The sequence below is a fragment of the Podarcis muralis genome, chromosome 6, assembly GCF_964188315.1.
Source record: "Podarcis muralis chromosome 6, rPodMur119.hap1.1, whole genome shotgun sequence".
Classification (NCBI taxonomy): domain Eukaryota; kingdom Metazoa; phylum Chordata; class Lepidosauria; order Squamata; family Lacertidae; genus Podarcis; species Podarcis muralis.
In genome coordinates this window covers 41248071-41259332 of record NC_135660.1, presented here as the reverse complement: position 1 = coordinate 41259332, position 11262 = coordinate 41248071, and the positions used below count along the sequence as shown (strand labels likewise).

General features: G+C 43.3%; 1 protein-coding gene across 2 annotated transcripts; it reads left to right on the top strand.

The window, feature by feature from the left end:
- Window positions 1-625: 625 nt before the first annotated feature.
- MAP6D1 (MAP6 domain containing 1) lies at window positions 626-11210 on the top strand. 2 transcript variants are annotated; one of them, XM_028730641.2, is made up of 4 exons: window positions 626-1410; window positions 3855-3972; window positions 6870-6911; window positions 8063-11210. In XM_028730641.2, the coding sequence occupies exons 1-3, from the start codon at window positions 794-796 to the stop codon at window positions 6879-6881; spliced, it is 747 nt and encodes a 248-aa protein (XP_028586474.2). In that variant the 5' UTR covers window positions 626-793; the 3' UTR covers window positions 6882-6911; window positions 8063-11210. The 2 variants fall into 2 exon arrangements, with proteins under 2 accessions (XP_028586474.2, XP_028586473.2); XM_028730640.2 differs by lacking the exon at window positions 6870-6911.
- The last annotated feature ends 52 nt before the right edge of the window (window positions 11211-11262 follow it).

Below are 11262 nucleotides of genomic sequence, written 5' to 3'. Positions count from 1 at the left end.
TTAAAGGAATGCTCATCTCGGTGCTTGAGCAGTGGATATTCCTTCAATTTGTGCATATGGCCCCAAGTTCTCTTGTGAACATCTGGAAAATACTCTAAAGACCTTGCCTCTTGCTTCTTTTCCCTTTTGCTTTGATTCATGATAGGTCACCCTAGCGACTAATCCAATTGCCCCCCCCCCACCCGCGCCTGATCTAATCACCCCCCCCACCAACTGCCAATCACGGATTGCAGTGGACATGCACTTCCAGCATAACCGAAGCTTTATTAGCATCTTTTTAAAGGCGCGTCGATCTGCATACCGATGGAGCCGGGCTGCCCTCGATTCAAGAGGCAAGCAGTGCAGGGCATTTCCTAGAGAGAGCGCCAAGCCCTTGGAGGGGATGGCACAAAGCTCTGGGACCGGGGCTATGTGTGTGTCACCCCCACATCCCTCTTCTCCCCCCCCCCCCCCAGTTCTTTTTGTATCCCTGGCAGATGCTGCTGCATTAAGCTCCTTCTGTCGGGGGGGGGGGGGGCGGTGATGGTGCACAGGGGCATCACGTGTTTGGCAGCCTTCTAAAGAGGGACTGATATTGACCCAAGTGGGGAGGGAGGGTGGAGAAAGAGAAGAGTGGGGTGGGGGGGAAGCCAGCGAGCAAGTGGGCAGGAGGAGGTGCTGCTATTGGCAAGCGACGGGGCGAGCTGGGAGCGTTGCTGCGCGCAGGGGGAGAAGCCGCCACTCTTGCTGCAGAACTCCCCCTCCTCTCTCTCCATCTCCTCCCGTCCCCGCATCCGTGCATGGTGGCGCCGCCATGGCTTGGCCCTGCATCAGCCGAGTGTGCTGCCTGGCGCGCTTCTGGAACCAGCTGGACAAGTCGGACCTGGCCGTGCCGCTCACCATCCACAATTACTCTGACATCGACGAGCCGGCCGACGAGGGGACGGACGCGGCCGGCGCCCCGCCGCCGCCTCGGATCCCAACAGGTGGCAGCACCAGCAGCCGCCCCCACCAGACCCACCCGCGGGCGCCCGCCGCCGCCTCGCTGCCCGTCTCGGCGTCCGCCCCGTCGCTGCAGGACGGCTTGGGGGGCGCCAGGAAGCCGTCGAAGAAGACGCGCGGCGGCTACCGGAAAGAGCCCTTCGCCGCCGAGACTCAGTACCAGCAGGATTTCCAAGCGTGGCCGGTGCAGAAGCGGGACGCCCTGCCCTGGATCGGGGAGTACAGGCGGGTGGAAGCCCCCGGGGCGCCCCCCGCCGCCGCTGCCGCCGCCGCCCCGGCCGCCCCTTCCCACGCCGCGATCCCGGGGGGCTCCCACGTGTACGTGCTGCCGGCGGCCGGGCAGGAGGTGGTGGGCAGCAAGTACAGCGGCTTTAAGCAGGTGTGGTCCTCCTCCTCGCCGCCAGGCGGCCCCGAAACCTCCTCCTACAGGTAGGTAACGCGCTGAATTGGGACCGCTGCCGGGGATTATTTTTGGAGAAGGAGGGGTCCTCTTTCTTAGCAGGGCTTAGTTCCTGCAGAACATTTCCACTTGCCCCCTACCCCATCCCTTACACACACATGGGCCACAGCTCAGCCCTGGAAGGAATAAAGACGCAAAGAATAAGGGTGTCCCTGAGCATGTGTGGAGCACATTCACGTCATCTTCCTCGCCAAGGGTTAACCATTTTCTGCAGATAAAGCTTTTCTGTACGGGGAATGTAGGGAACCTGCATTTGGTAGGTTTCCGTATTGCATTCATTGCCTGCTTGACCGTAATGCTTTTTTTAACATTGCATGTATGCCATCTACATGCTCACTTTTTCTGCATTTCCTCCAAGGAACTAAGTACATGCTTCCATTTCTCCAGTTACATCTTTAGAAGAGCCCTGTGAAGTAGGTTAGGATGAGCAACTGAATGTCTGGCCCAAGGTTGCCCAGTGAGCTTCATGACTTGGGGAAAATGTTAACCTGGGTCTCTCCAGTCCTGGTACATTCACTTGAAAGGGTAGGGTCCTTGTGGCATCTCAGTGAAGCAACATGCTTCTGTGTGCAGTTGTTGACACGTGACAATATATATGCAGGTTCCCCTCCCTCTCACCGACCACATATTTGTTTTTCTGCTATACAGAAGTGTTTTCTGTTAGGCAAAGCACAATATATGCAGTAGTCCAGGTCACCACAACCAAATCTTGGTTCAGGAAGTAAGGATTTCCAGAACCCGACAATCTACATTGGGTAGATGGCACCTCTTATACTGAGAACTCCATAGCACTTTCCAAATCACATTGAAATACTTTCCCAGTCCCCCCCCCATATACATCCCTAATCATCCCAATGCTTTTCTTTTTTAAAAAAAGCACCCAAACAGCTTAAATATATTGCCTATGAATAAATATTGCAGCTGCTAACCTCCCCTCCCCAGTATTTACAGTGGTACCTCGGGTTACAGACGCTTCAGGTTACAGACTCTGCTAACCCAGAAATAGTACCTTGGGTTAAGAACTTTGCTTCAGGATGAGAACAGAAATCGTGTGGCAGCAGCGGGAGGCCCCATTAGCTAAAGTGGTACCTCAGCTTAAGAACAGTTTCAGGTTAAGAATGGACCTCCAAAACGAGTTAAATTCTTAACCCGAGGTACCACTGTATTTAAAAGGGAGATAGAATTACGTAGGATTGTATCCAACTACCGCAAGTCATACTCAAGAGTAGACCCACTGAAATCAATTGACAAATTAGTAAAGTCTTTTGATTGAATCATACAGCTGGAAAGGGTGATCTAGTCCAGCCCACTGCAATGCAGGAATCCCAGTTAAAAAAATTCCTCACAGATGGCCATCCAACCTCTTCTCAAAAACCTCCAAGGAAGGAGAGTCTGAGGTGGGCAGTGGAGCTCTTACTGCCAGAAAGTTCTTTTTATGGGTCTACTCTCTTGAGTATAATAGTTGGATACAGCTGTCAGTCTGCAAGACTTAATTCCCAAATGCATTGCTCTCCCTCTTCCACTATGATCCACTGGGAAGAATACAAATCACTATTCCATTGAGTATTGAATGAATATATAGAAAACAGATAGCAGAGCATGTTTTTGTCTTTCCTGTTCTTTCTCAGGTGAGCACTTTCTGCCTCTTTTCCAGGTGCTGGGGTCCTGTCTCTGCCTTATCTTGCAGGGCTCACCAGCAAGACCTTGATGCTACAGACAGGGCATCATGCAATCAGTGAGATTATCAGATCAGGCTTTCAAAAAGCCCTGGCTTGACCCAGCCCTTTCTTTTTCTTTTCTTTTTTCCCTTCTGAGTGCAGACAGACTTCCTTCAGACTGGCTCACTGGTTGCTTTCCTGCTCCCCAGATTATTTAACTCTCTGGAAATCTGGCTCTTAAAAACCCCCAAATGCCTTTTAATTTGTTTTTAATCTTGACTCAGCTTGTTCTGGCAAAGGACAGCTGTCCTGTGCACAGCATGGTTTTGTATGCTGGCCAAGCAATTAATAGGATGTCAGTGGTGTATTGATAATGCTAGCTGTTGAATCTGAATCAAGTGTCTCTCTCTAAATAGCAAAGGTGTTCAACTGTTATCAAGGGTACGGAAGGTTAAGGCATTTGCCTGGGAGCAGGTAATGTCTGTAGGTATTCCAATATAAGGCGAGGGGCAGAGATTTCAGCACCAGTTTTCTATGCCTCATTTTCCATTGCTTTCAAATTGTTTCCTGTTAATTTTATATTATTTTGAGGTGGATAAAAGAGCAAGGTATATTTAAAAAAATACATGTGGATATATATTTCCAGTTTACCTTTTCCAACATTATAAGCATGCTAATTTTGTCTACTTCCAAGTAGCGGTGCCCACTTTTTGTACCTTTAGACACCTTTATTTCACTTTACAAATTCATTTTAGGCATGAATATCGTCCATGGACTGGAGCAAAACGATCAAGGCCTACAAAGACGACACAGGGTTTCATTATTCCAGAGGATCACTTTGCGCAAGAATCCAGCTACAAAGCAGACTTTAAGGTAAATGAACTTTGCAAAATTTTTGAAATGCAGGTGTTTGCTAATGTGAGTAGGACTCAGCCCAGGAAAACAGTAACACATCACGAGTAATGCTTCAGCTTTCAAAAGAGTAGCTAACCTATCAACAAGACCAATGCAGCAAAGGAGCTCCTCTGCAGATGTGCACCCCATATTTATTATGGTGCTCATCTGGGCCCCATTGAGCTGGCTAGATGTGTGTTTTTTATGCAGGTAGGGATTCATAACCTAATTTGAAGCAAGGAGTTGGTACCCACAACTAGAGCTGAATTAGGGCCAGGATCTGACAGCTTAAAGTGGTCTATTGCAACGCAATAACTTTTCTGCAGAGTCAGTCAATCAGGTTGGTTACCGAAAGGAGCCAGAAAGGGTATATTGAAAAGAAAACAAATACAAAAATGCATTATACTCAATTCAAACAGAATTATCATAACCATCTATTATAACAATATAGTTCATAAACAAACTGTTATTTGAAAAATCGCACCAGTAAGACAGCAGTAATTTCACTCAATTGCTGCCCTAAAGGCTAATCCGTTTGGCTCTAATTCTGCTTGCTGTGAGGGCAAACAAGGCTATACATCTCATAATCCCCATGCCATTTAAATGTAATTTTGGCTATAATGGGCACAGAACTAATTCTCCCTGCAGAAAGCCATCTCTTTCTAATATCTGGGAAATCCTCGCTATCTCCAGAATCACAAATACACTGGCGCCATTCAAGACTAATCTGGTGACGACCTTCAAGCACCTTTGTAGGCTGTGATTGATATCTTAATGCAGAAAAGCCATCCCTGGAGGGCAATGTATTAATTTAGGTAGGTAGCTCTCCATTTTAAAATCATCCTTGAAGAAGGAGAGCTCCTGATAAAATTATGTAGCAGCCAGGTCCTGTTTCCATTTAAGGTTCCCCAGTTTGTTTTTAATCAAGGATTTTGCAGCTGACAAAATTCTGGTAGCTAAATGAACTATGCAGAAGGCAAGATTAAGTTTCTAACTGTGGAAGCCCACAGATTATGGATAAGTTTTTACTTTTCTAGCTTGCTCAAGAAAGCAATGACCCCTTGATTCCACAAACCAGCCTTTTCCAACCTGGTACCCTCCTGGGCAGAGATATTAATTTAGCAGCAGACACACGGGACGTTGTCCACAAGACTTATTTTATTAGTCCTGAATAAATTAAGCATTAGCCAAGGAATGAGACGGTCTGAACTTGAGCCCTAGTTGTTTAGATCTAGTATTTCTAGATTTATCTGGCAGGGTAAGAAACCAAGAATTAAATATAAGATATTGATTGACACTAGGGAAATAGGAGCCTTCTCACTGCCAGATTTGTGTTTATATTATGAAGCATCATGTTTCTGCTGGTTAAAAGATTGGATAAAGTTGGAGAATACTGAACTGCTAGACTTGGAGGGGTACGGTGTTAAATTTGGTTGGCATGCATGTCCATGGTAAAGTAAAGCTAGAATACATAAGAATTTTATGAATCATGTAATTAGGAAAAATATTTATCGAGTTTGGGAAAAACATAAGAACCTGATAGAAAGGAAAACACCTTTATGGCTTTCACCCGTTGAAACAATGGAAAACAGAATTAAAATTCATAGCCTACTATGTTCTTAGGGGAAAAGCTATGGATGGAACCTTTTATCATATGTGGTGGACCTGTAGATTAGTTAAAGAATATTGGGAAATGATATATAATGAATTGGGGGGGGAAATTCGGGAGACTTTTCCAAAGAGGCCCTCCCTATTAGGAATAATGAGGCCCCAGGTACCAAGTATGTATGCCACTACAGCAGCGAGAATCCTATATGCACAAAGATGGAGAGAGGCGATAGTACCTACAAAGGAGGAGTGGCAGATGAAATTATTGGTATACGCAGAATTAGCAAGATTAACTAGGAAAATTAGAGAGCAAGAAGAGAAAGTCTAAAAGAGGAATGGAAGCCATTTGTAGGCTACCTAAAAAACCATTGTAAAAATGTTAGAACTGTAGTCAGTTTGAAGTAAGCTCAGCAGTTTTAGTTTATAATGAGAAGAATGTGAATGTTTAAATAGCTAGAAAAAATAGAATATTCAGCAGCAATGGGAAACTTTAGGGAGCCATGAAAGGATGGACAGGAAGTCGATGGAATAGAATTATGGGTTGATGTAATGTATCTATCCCCCCCCCCTTCCCCTTCCTTTTCTTTCACTTTTTTCTTTTATTCTTCAGTTCTGTATTTTGTACTCTTATAAATTCACAAATAAAAAATAAATAAAAAAGATGTTTGGATCTTGAGGTATTATATAGAAAAATCAGACCTAGACGCTATTAACCAGTACATCTTTAAAAGTCTCAGGATTTGACTTAGTTATTTGAAAACTTTTCTAGGCCATTTTAAGTTTAAAATACCCCAATATGGTATATAAAATTAACAGCATTATAAAAACATGAAACAAGTTAAAACAGGAATGCAGAAAAAAGAGGGATCTCTGTGGCCACAACTCAGCACTATTAAGACCCATTGATTCAGGAGATCTTCAGAAATATATATTTGCAGTATTTAACCCATTATTTTAAACAGATCAGGTATAGCTTGGAGGGTTTGTTTCCTAAGGCTCCAAGCTTTTGCATCTGTGCTATTCCTTCAATCAATTTCCACACATCAAGTGAAATTCCACTTGTGAGGAGGATATTTTGAGTTGACTATGCATTTAAACTCTTGGCCATATTATGAACTTGATGTTATGGACGTGATCAGCTATGTAAATGTCATAAGGTGTTGGGATGGGAGATATTTGGGAGAAGGCTCCCGTAGCGGGGTTGAGTTGCTTTACTTCCAATTCTACCCTATCCCCAGCTATCAATAAAAAAACCACTTTTCCTTCAGGGAGGCATCTGAGGAAGAATAAAGTCTGCAATTCTAAACATGGTAAGGGTTTTTCAGGGGTTCTCTTCCCCTTTCCACCTTATTACTCCTTGCATGTTGGCCTTACACAGGCAGAAAGGTTGCCAACAGTTGAAATGTACTTACAGGAAGCTACCTTTAGTTCATCAAACTTCATATTGTTGACACTGACTGACTGGCTCTCTCTTCAAACTGTTACCTTCTCCAGCCCCACCTGGAGCCCCTGGGGCTTTTGTGCATGCAAATCATATGCTGTACAGCCCTTTCCGTAGCTCATTTGCCCATCACTGCAGTTGAAAAGATCTGCCCCATCCTGGCCATTCATGTGCAGGGAGTAACATCTGAGCTCTCCTCAGTGCGCTGGTCCAACCAAGTGTGGGGTTTAGCTTGCATGCATGTGAAAGACACCGAGGATGCCAATCTAAAAGGCTTTTCAGCGGCAGCTGAGAGTGGGCGAATTTCTTTGAACCAGCCCTCAGGCACCTCACTTGAATATAGCCTCCCGTCTTGTCCACAAAGCACAGTTTGTGGCCATGGAAAAGACTTCTTTCCCCTCAGCCTAATATAAGCACAAAGAAGAATAAAATTCAGCTTCTTGACTCCAAACCTCATTGAATTATGTCACATGCCATATTTCTGCAGTGCACAGGCATTGTATTAATAACAGGGCTGGATTCTGTCTGTAGATCAGTATATGAACTGTCTGCAGCTCTGACAATAAGAGTATCTTTTGAATAGTGAGAAGACCCTTTAATATTTCCCAGCATGTAGAGCAGGGGTGAGCAAATTGTGGCCTTCCAGATATTGCTAGACTGTAATTTCCACTGGCTATTCTGGCTGGGGCTGAAGGGAGCTGGAGTCCATCAATATCTGAAGGAGCATGTCTCTGATACACCGGGTCCCTTCTTGGTGTTCTTGAAGGGTAGGAACATGGGTACAAAGGCCTTATACTGGGTCAGACAGTTTGCCCAGCTAGTTCAGTACTGTCTAGCCTGACTGACAGTGATTATTCAAGGTTTCAAACAGGGTGATGCCGGGGATCGAACCTGCGATTTTCTGCATGCAAAACTGATATTCTGCCACTGAGCTACAGGTCTACAGCCTGTAACTGGAGCCCACAATGATGTTCTTGTATGTAGCAATGGACCTAATGATTCGTCTTTTCTTTTCTCCAGATTCCTGAAATGAAGACTAAGTTTTCTCCGAATCCTTCTGCCGTTTTCCAGGCGCCATCTCGCATCCTCAATGTATGAATCTGGATCATGCACATTTCCCATCCAGGCAGCTTGAATGTTAAGGTTGTGAAAATGTACAGCTATGCAACTTTCACGAGTGGTGTTGAGATAAGAACAAGGATTATTAAAAGCAGCTACAGCGAATATCAGAATTTATGCATCTATTATGAACATGTAAATCAAAAAGCACTTGAGTTGGAGATGGTGGAAAATACTAGGGGAGAATGACCTACTTTCATAGAAATAGGCTCATTAACAGTGGGCTGACTGGCTTCAGTATTCCGGATATTGACACTGGTCAGCAAAAAAGCAGCATTTTAAGCTATAAGCTTATGCTGAAGAACACAATGGGGCAGGGCTGAGTAAGGTGTATAGTAAAACACTCCCCTCTCAATGTTGTATAGCCACACTGATAAGAAAATGAAAGTGAGACTCGGTAGCTTTTGAACGTTGCTGTTTCTTTTTACATCTGGGGATCATCCTCAAAGCATATATCATATTGTTGCAAAGACTTTTGATGTCTCCTTGCTGAGGGTCTTTCAAGGTGAACAGGGTGGCCCTTGAGCCGTTTGCCCTAGATTGTGCTCCACACAAATGCTGACTGGATTTTAGAGGGTTCTGAACAAACAGAAGCAATATTTTATCTTTCAGAGGTCCTTACTCCAGTTAAATGCTTCACCAAATTCCTTCCATTTCTGTGGAGCTCTTTTGATAGGAGCTGTGGTTGGTTTCAAGATTGTTTCTTTTTTGGAGAGAGGTTTTCCTAGGACTCACAGTCTCACATCTCTGCTTCATTTCCTCCTGGATAGGCCAAAACCTTTTATTTCCTTAAGAGCCCAGTGCTTGGTCATTCTGAGGCAAAGCACAAGCTTCTCTTAAGTTGGTGTGCATACAGACTCAGTATTCACATCCATTTTAGAATACCCCCCCCCCAAGGTCTAGAGACTTTATTCTGGAACTGAAAATCAAGACTTGATCGAGATTTATTTCTATCCCACATCTTTAGTAGGCCAAAAGAATCCCCAGAGCAATACTATTGAATGAAACAGGGATTTTTAAAAGCTTGGTGACTTTATTTATTTGTACACTGCCTACTTAATAGGACCTTGAGATAGCGTACATTAAAGCATCTAAATAAAACAAAAACCATAGAAATATAACTAAAAACACAAGATAACAGCCAAAGGATCACAGCACCATAAACATTTCCTAATTTTAATACCCAGCACCAACTACTCCTGCTGGGCCTACATACAATAGCTAGGATACACCTGTCAAAAATAGTAGACCTCACATTTATGGTCACTGAGGTATATTTATATATTTCTCCAGGAAGTGCATTCCACAACTTTGGTATAGCCGCCCTGAAGTACCTGTTACATTTTTAGGGTTGGGGAAACTATTACATCCTGTGGAGAGAAAAAAACCATCAGAGGGAAATTGCAAGGGAAATTGAAACATTCCCAAAAAAGTACCAGCTTTTATTGGAAACTGGAAGCACTAACTTGTTTAGCTCACAACATTGCAATGGACCAGATGTTAAAGCAATGACCAATTCAAGTTGTAATAGTGCTATTTAATATGTATGTAAATATTGTACATAGAGAGAACAGATGATTTTTTCCTCAAAATAATAAGAGTATGCTTAGTATTCTTTTAGTTATCATTAATTGTTTTGAGAATGCAAGGTAGAAAATTTATTGCCTTCAAAATCCTAAATTATTGCCTGCATATTGGTAATGCTAGTACTAAAGAAATGTTACATAGTGGCTATTATAAGAACATAATTTGCAAACAGGGATCATTTTAAAATTTCATTATTCTACATTTTTGAATCGTATTGAGACAAAAGCAGCTTTTGCCTAGGCTCTTTTAATAAACCATTTCTTAGTGTTAGTTCAGTTCCTCATATATTGTATATATTTTATCAAAATAACTAATTGCCAACTGACATTTGTAAATGTCAGAATGATCTATTGCCCTGATCCTAGGGACTTCAGTGTACGTCACTCCTTTGGTGGTAGGCTGGGGTCCACCAGATGATGTTGGCCTCCAAGTCCCATCAGCTTCAGCCAACACGGGCAGCGGTCAAGGCTGATGGGAGCTGTCTCACCAACACGTGGAGGGTCACAGGTTCTCCACTGCCGGTGAACAGATTCTGGTGGGCTGTATTCAAGCAGGGACTTCATGGTGCTCCACACAAATGCTGACTGGGTATTGGTGGGTTCTGGAAAAAACCAAAAGCAATACTTGATCTTTGGGAGGCCCCAAGGCCCTTACTCCAATTATACATGTATGTGTTTGTATTGGAGTCGTGGGAGCTTTGCACTGGCGCACTCGAATTTGACATTTGCCCATTAGAATTAAGAAGTTCTTGATAACATAAATATTCAATTTGTTCATAAGTGTCTAAGCAAGAACCATATTGGGTATAATCCTGAGAAAACTGGGCGTCCCAAACTCCCAGTTATTACAAGAAAAAGACATAACTGTCAGCTCACCCTCTACTGGTGTCAGGGGGATGTTGAGGTGCCTAACAGGATTTCATCACCGTTAAAGGCTTGGGTGTGCCCAATAGGAGTTTTTATTTCATTTCATTTTTCTTCGTACATCATGCCATATCACAAACTGCTTTTGGACCTCATTCTTCATCTACTTCATAAGTGGGTGCTTGTCTAATCATTCAGATTTCATACAGGGACCATTTGACAGATGGCCCTACATCTAATGTAAGCACATGCAGAAAGAATTTGGGGAAGGGAATGGGGATAAGAATCATGGTCTTTCAGGAACATAGTTAAAATATTCTTTGTTGCATGTTGAATGTTTCTGAGTAAAAACCTGTTTATTCTGCTTGACGATTTCTGATATATTTAAGCAGTTGAGTTTTAACTGGTTCAGTTATTTGCAATCCAGACTTTTACTAAACAGACAAAAGAAAACCACACTGCCTATTTGGTTTCTGTTTTTAATTTAATAAGATTTCTTAAAAGGAAAAAAAAAAAGATGACAACAAAGCAGCTATACGTGAAGTTTGTATTTTATGGAGTCAAAAGATAAATTTAATAAAAATGTATTTTGGCTACAGGTTCTTTTTCAGTCTTCAGTTTAATGGAAACTGTTTGGAGTACTAAAACATT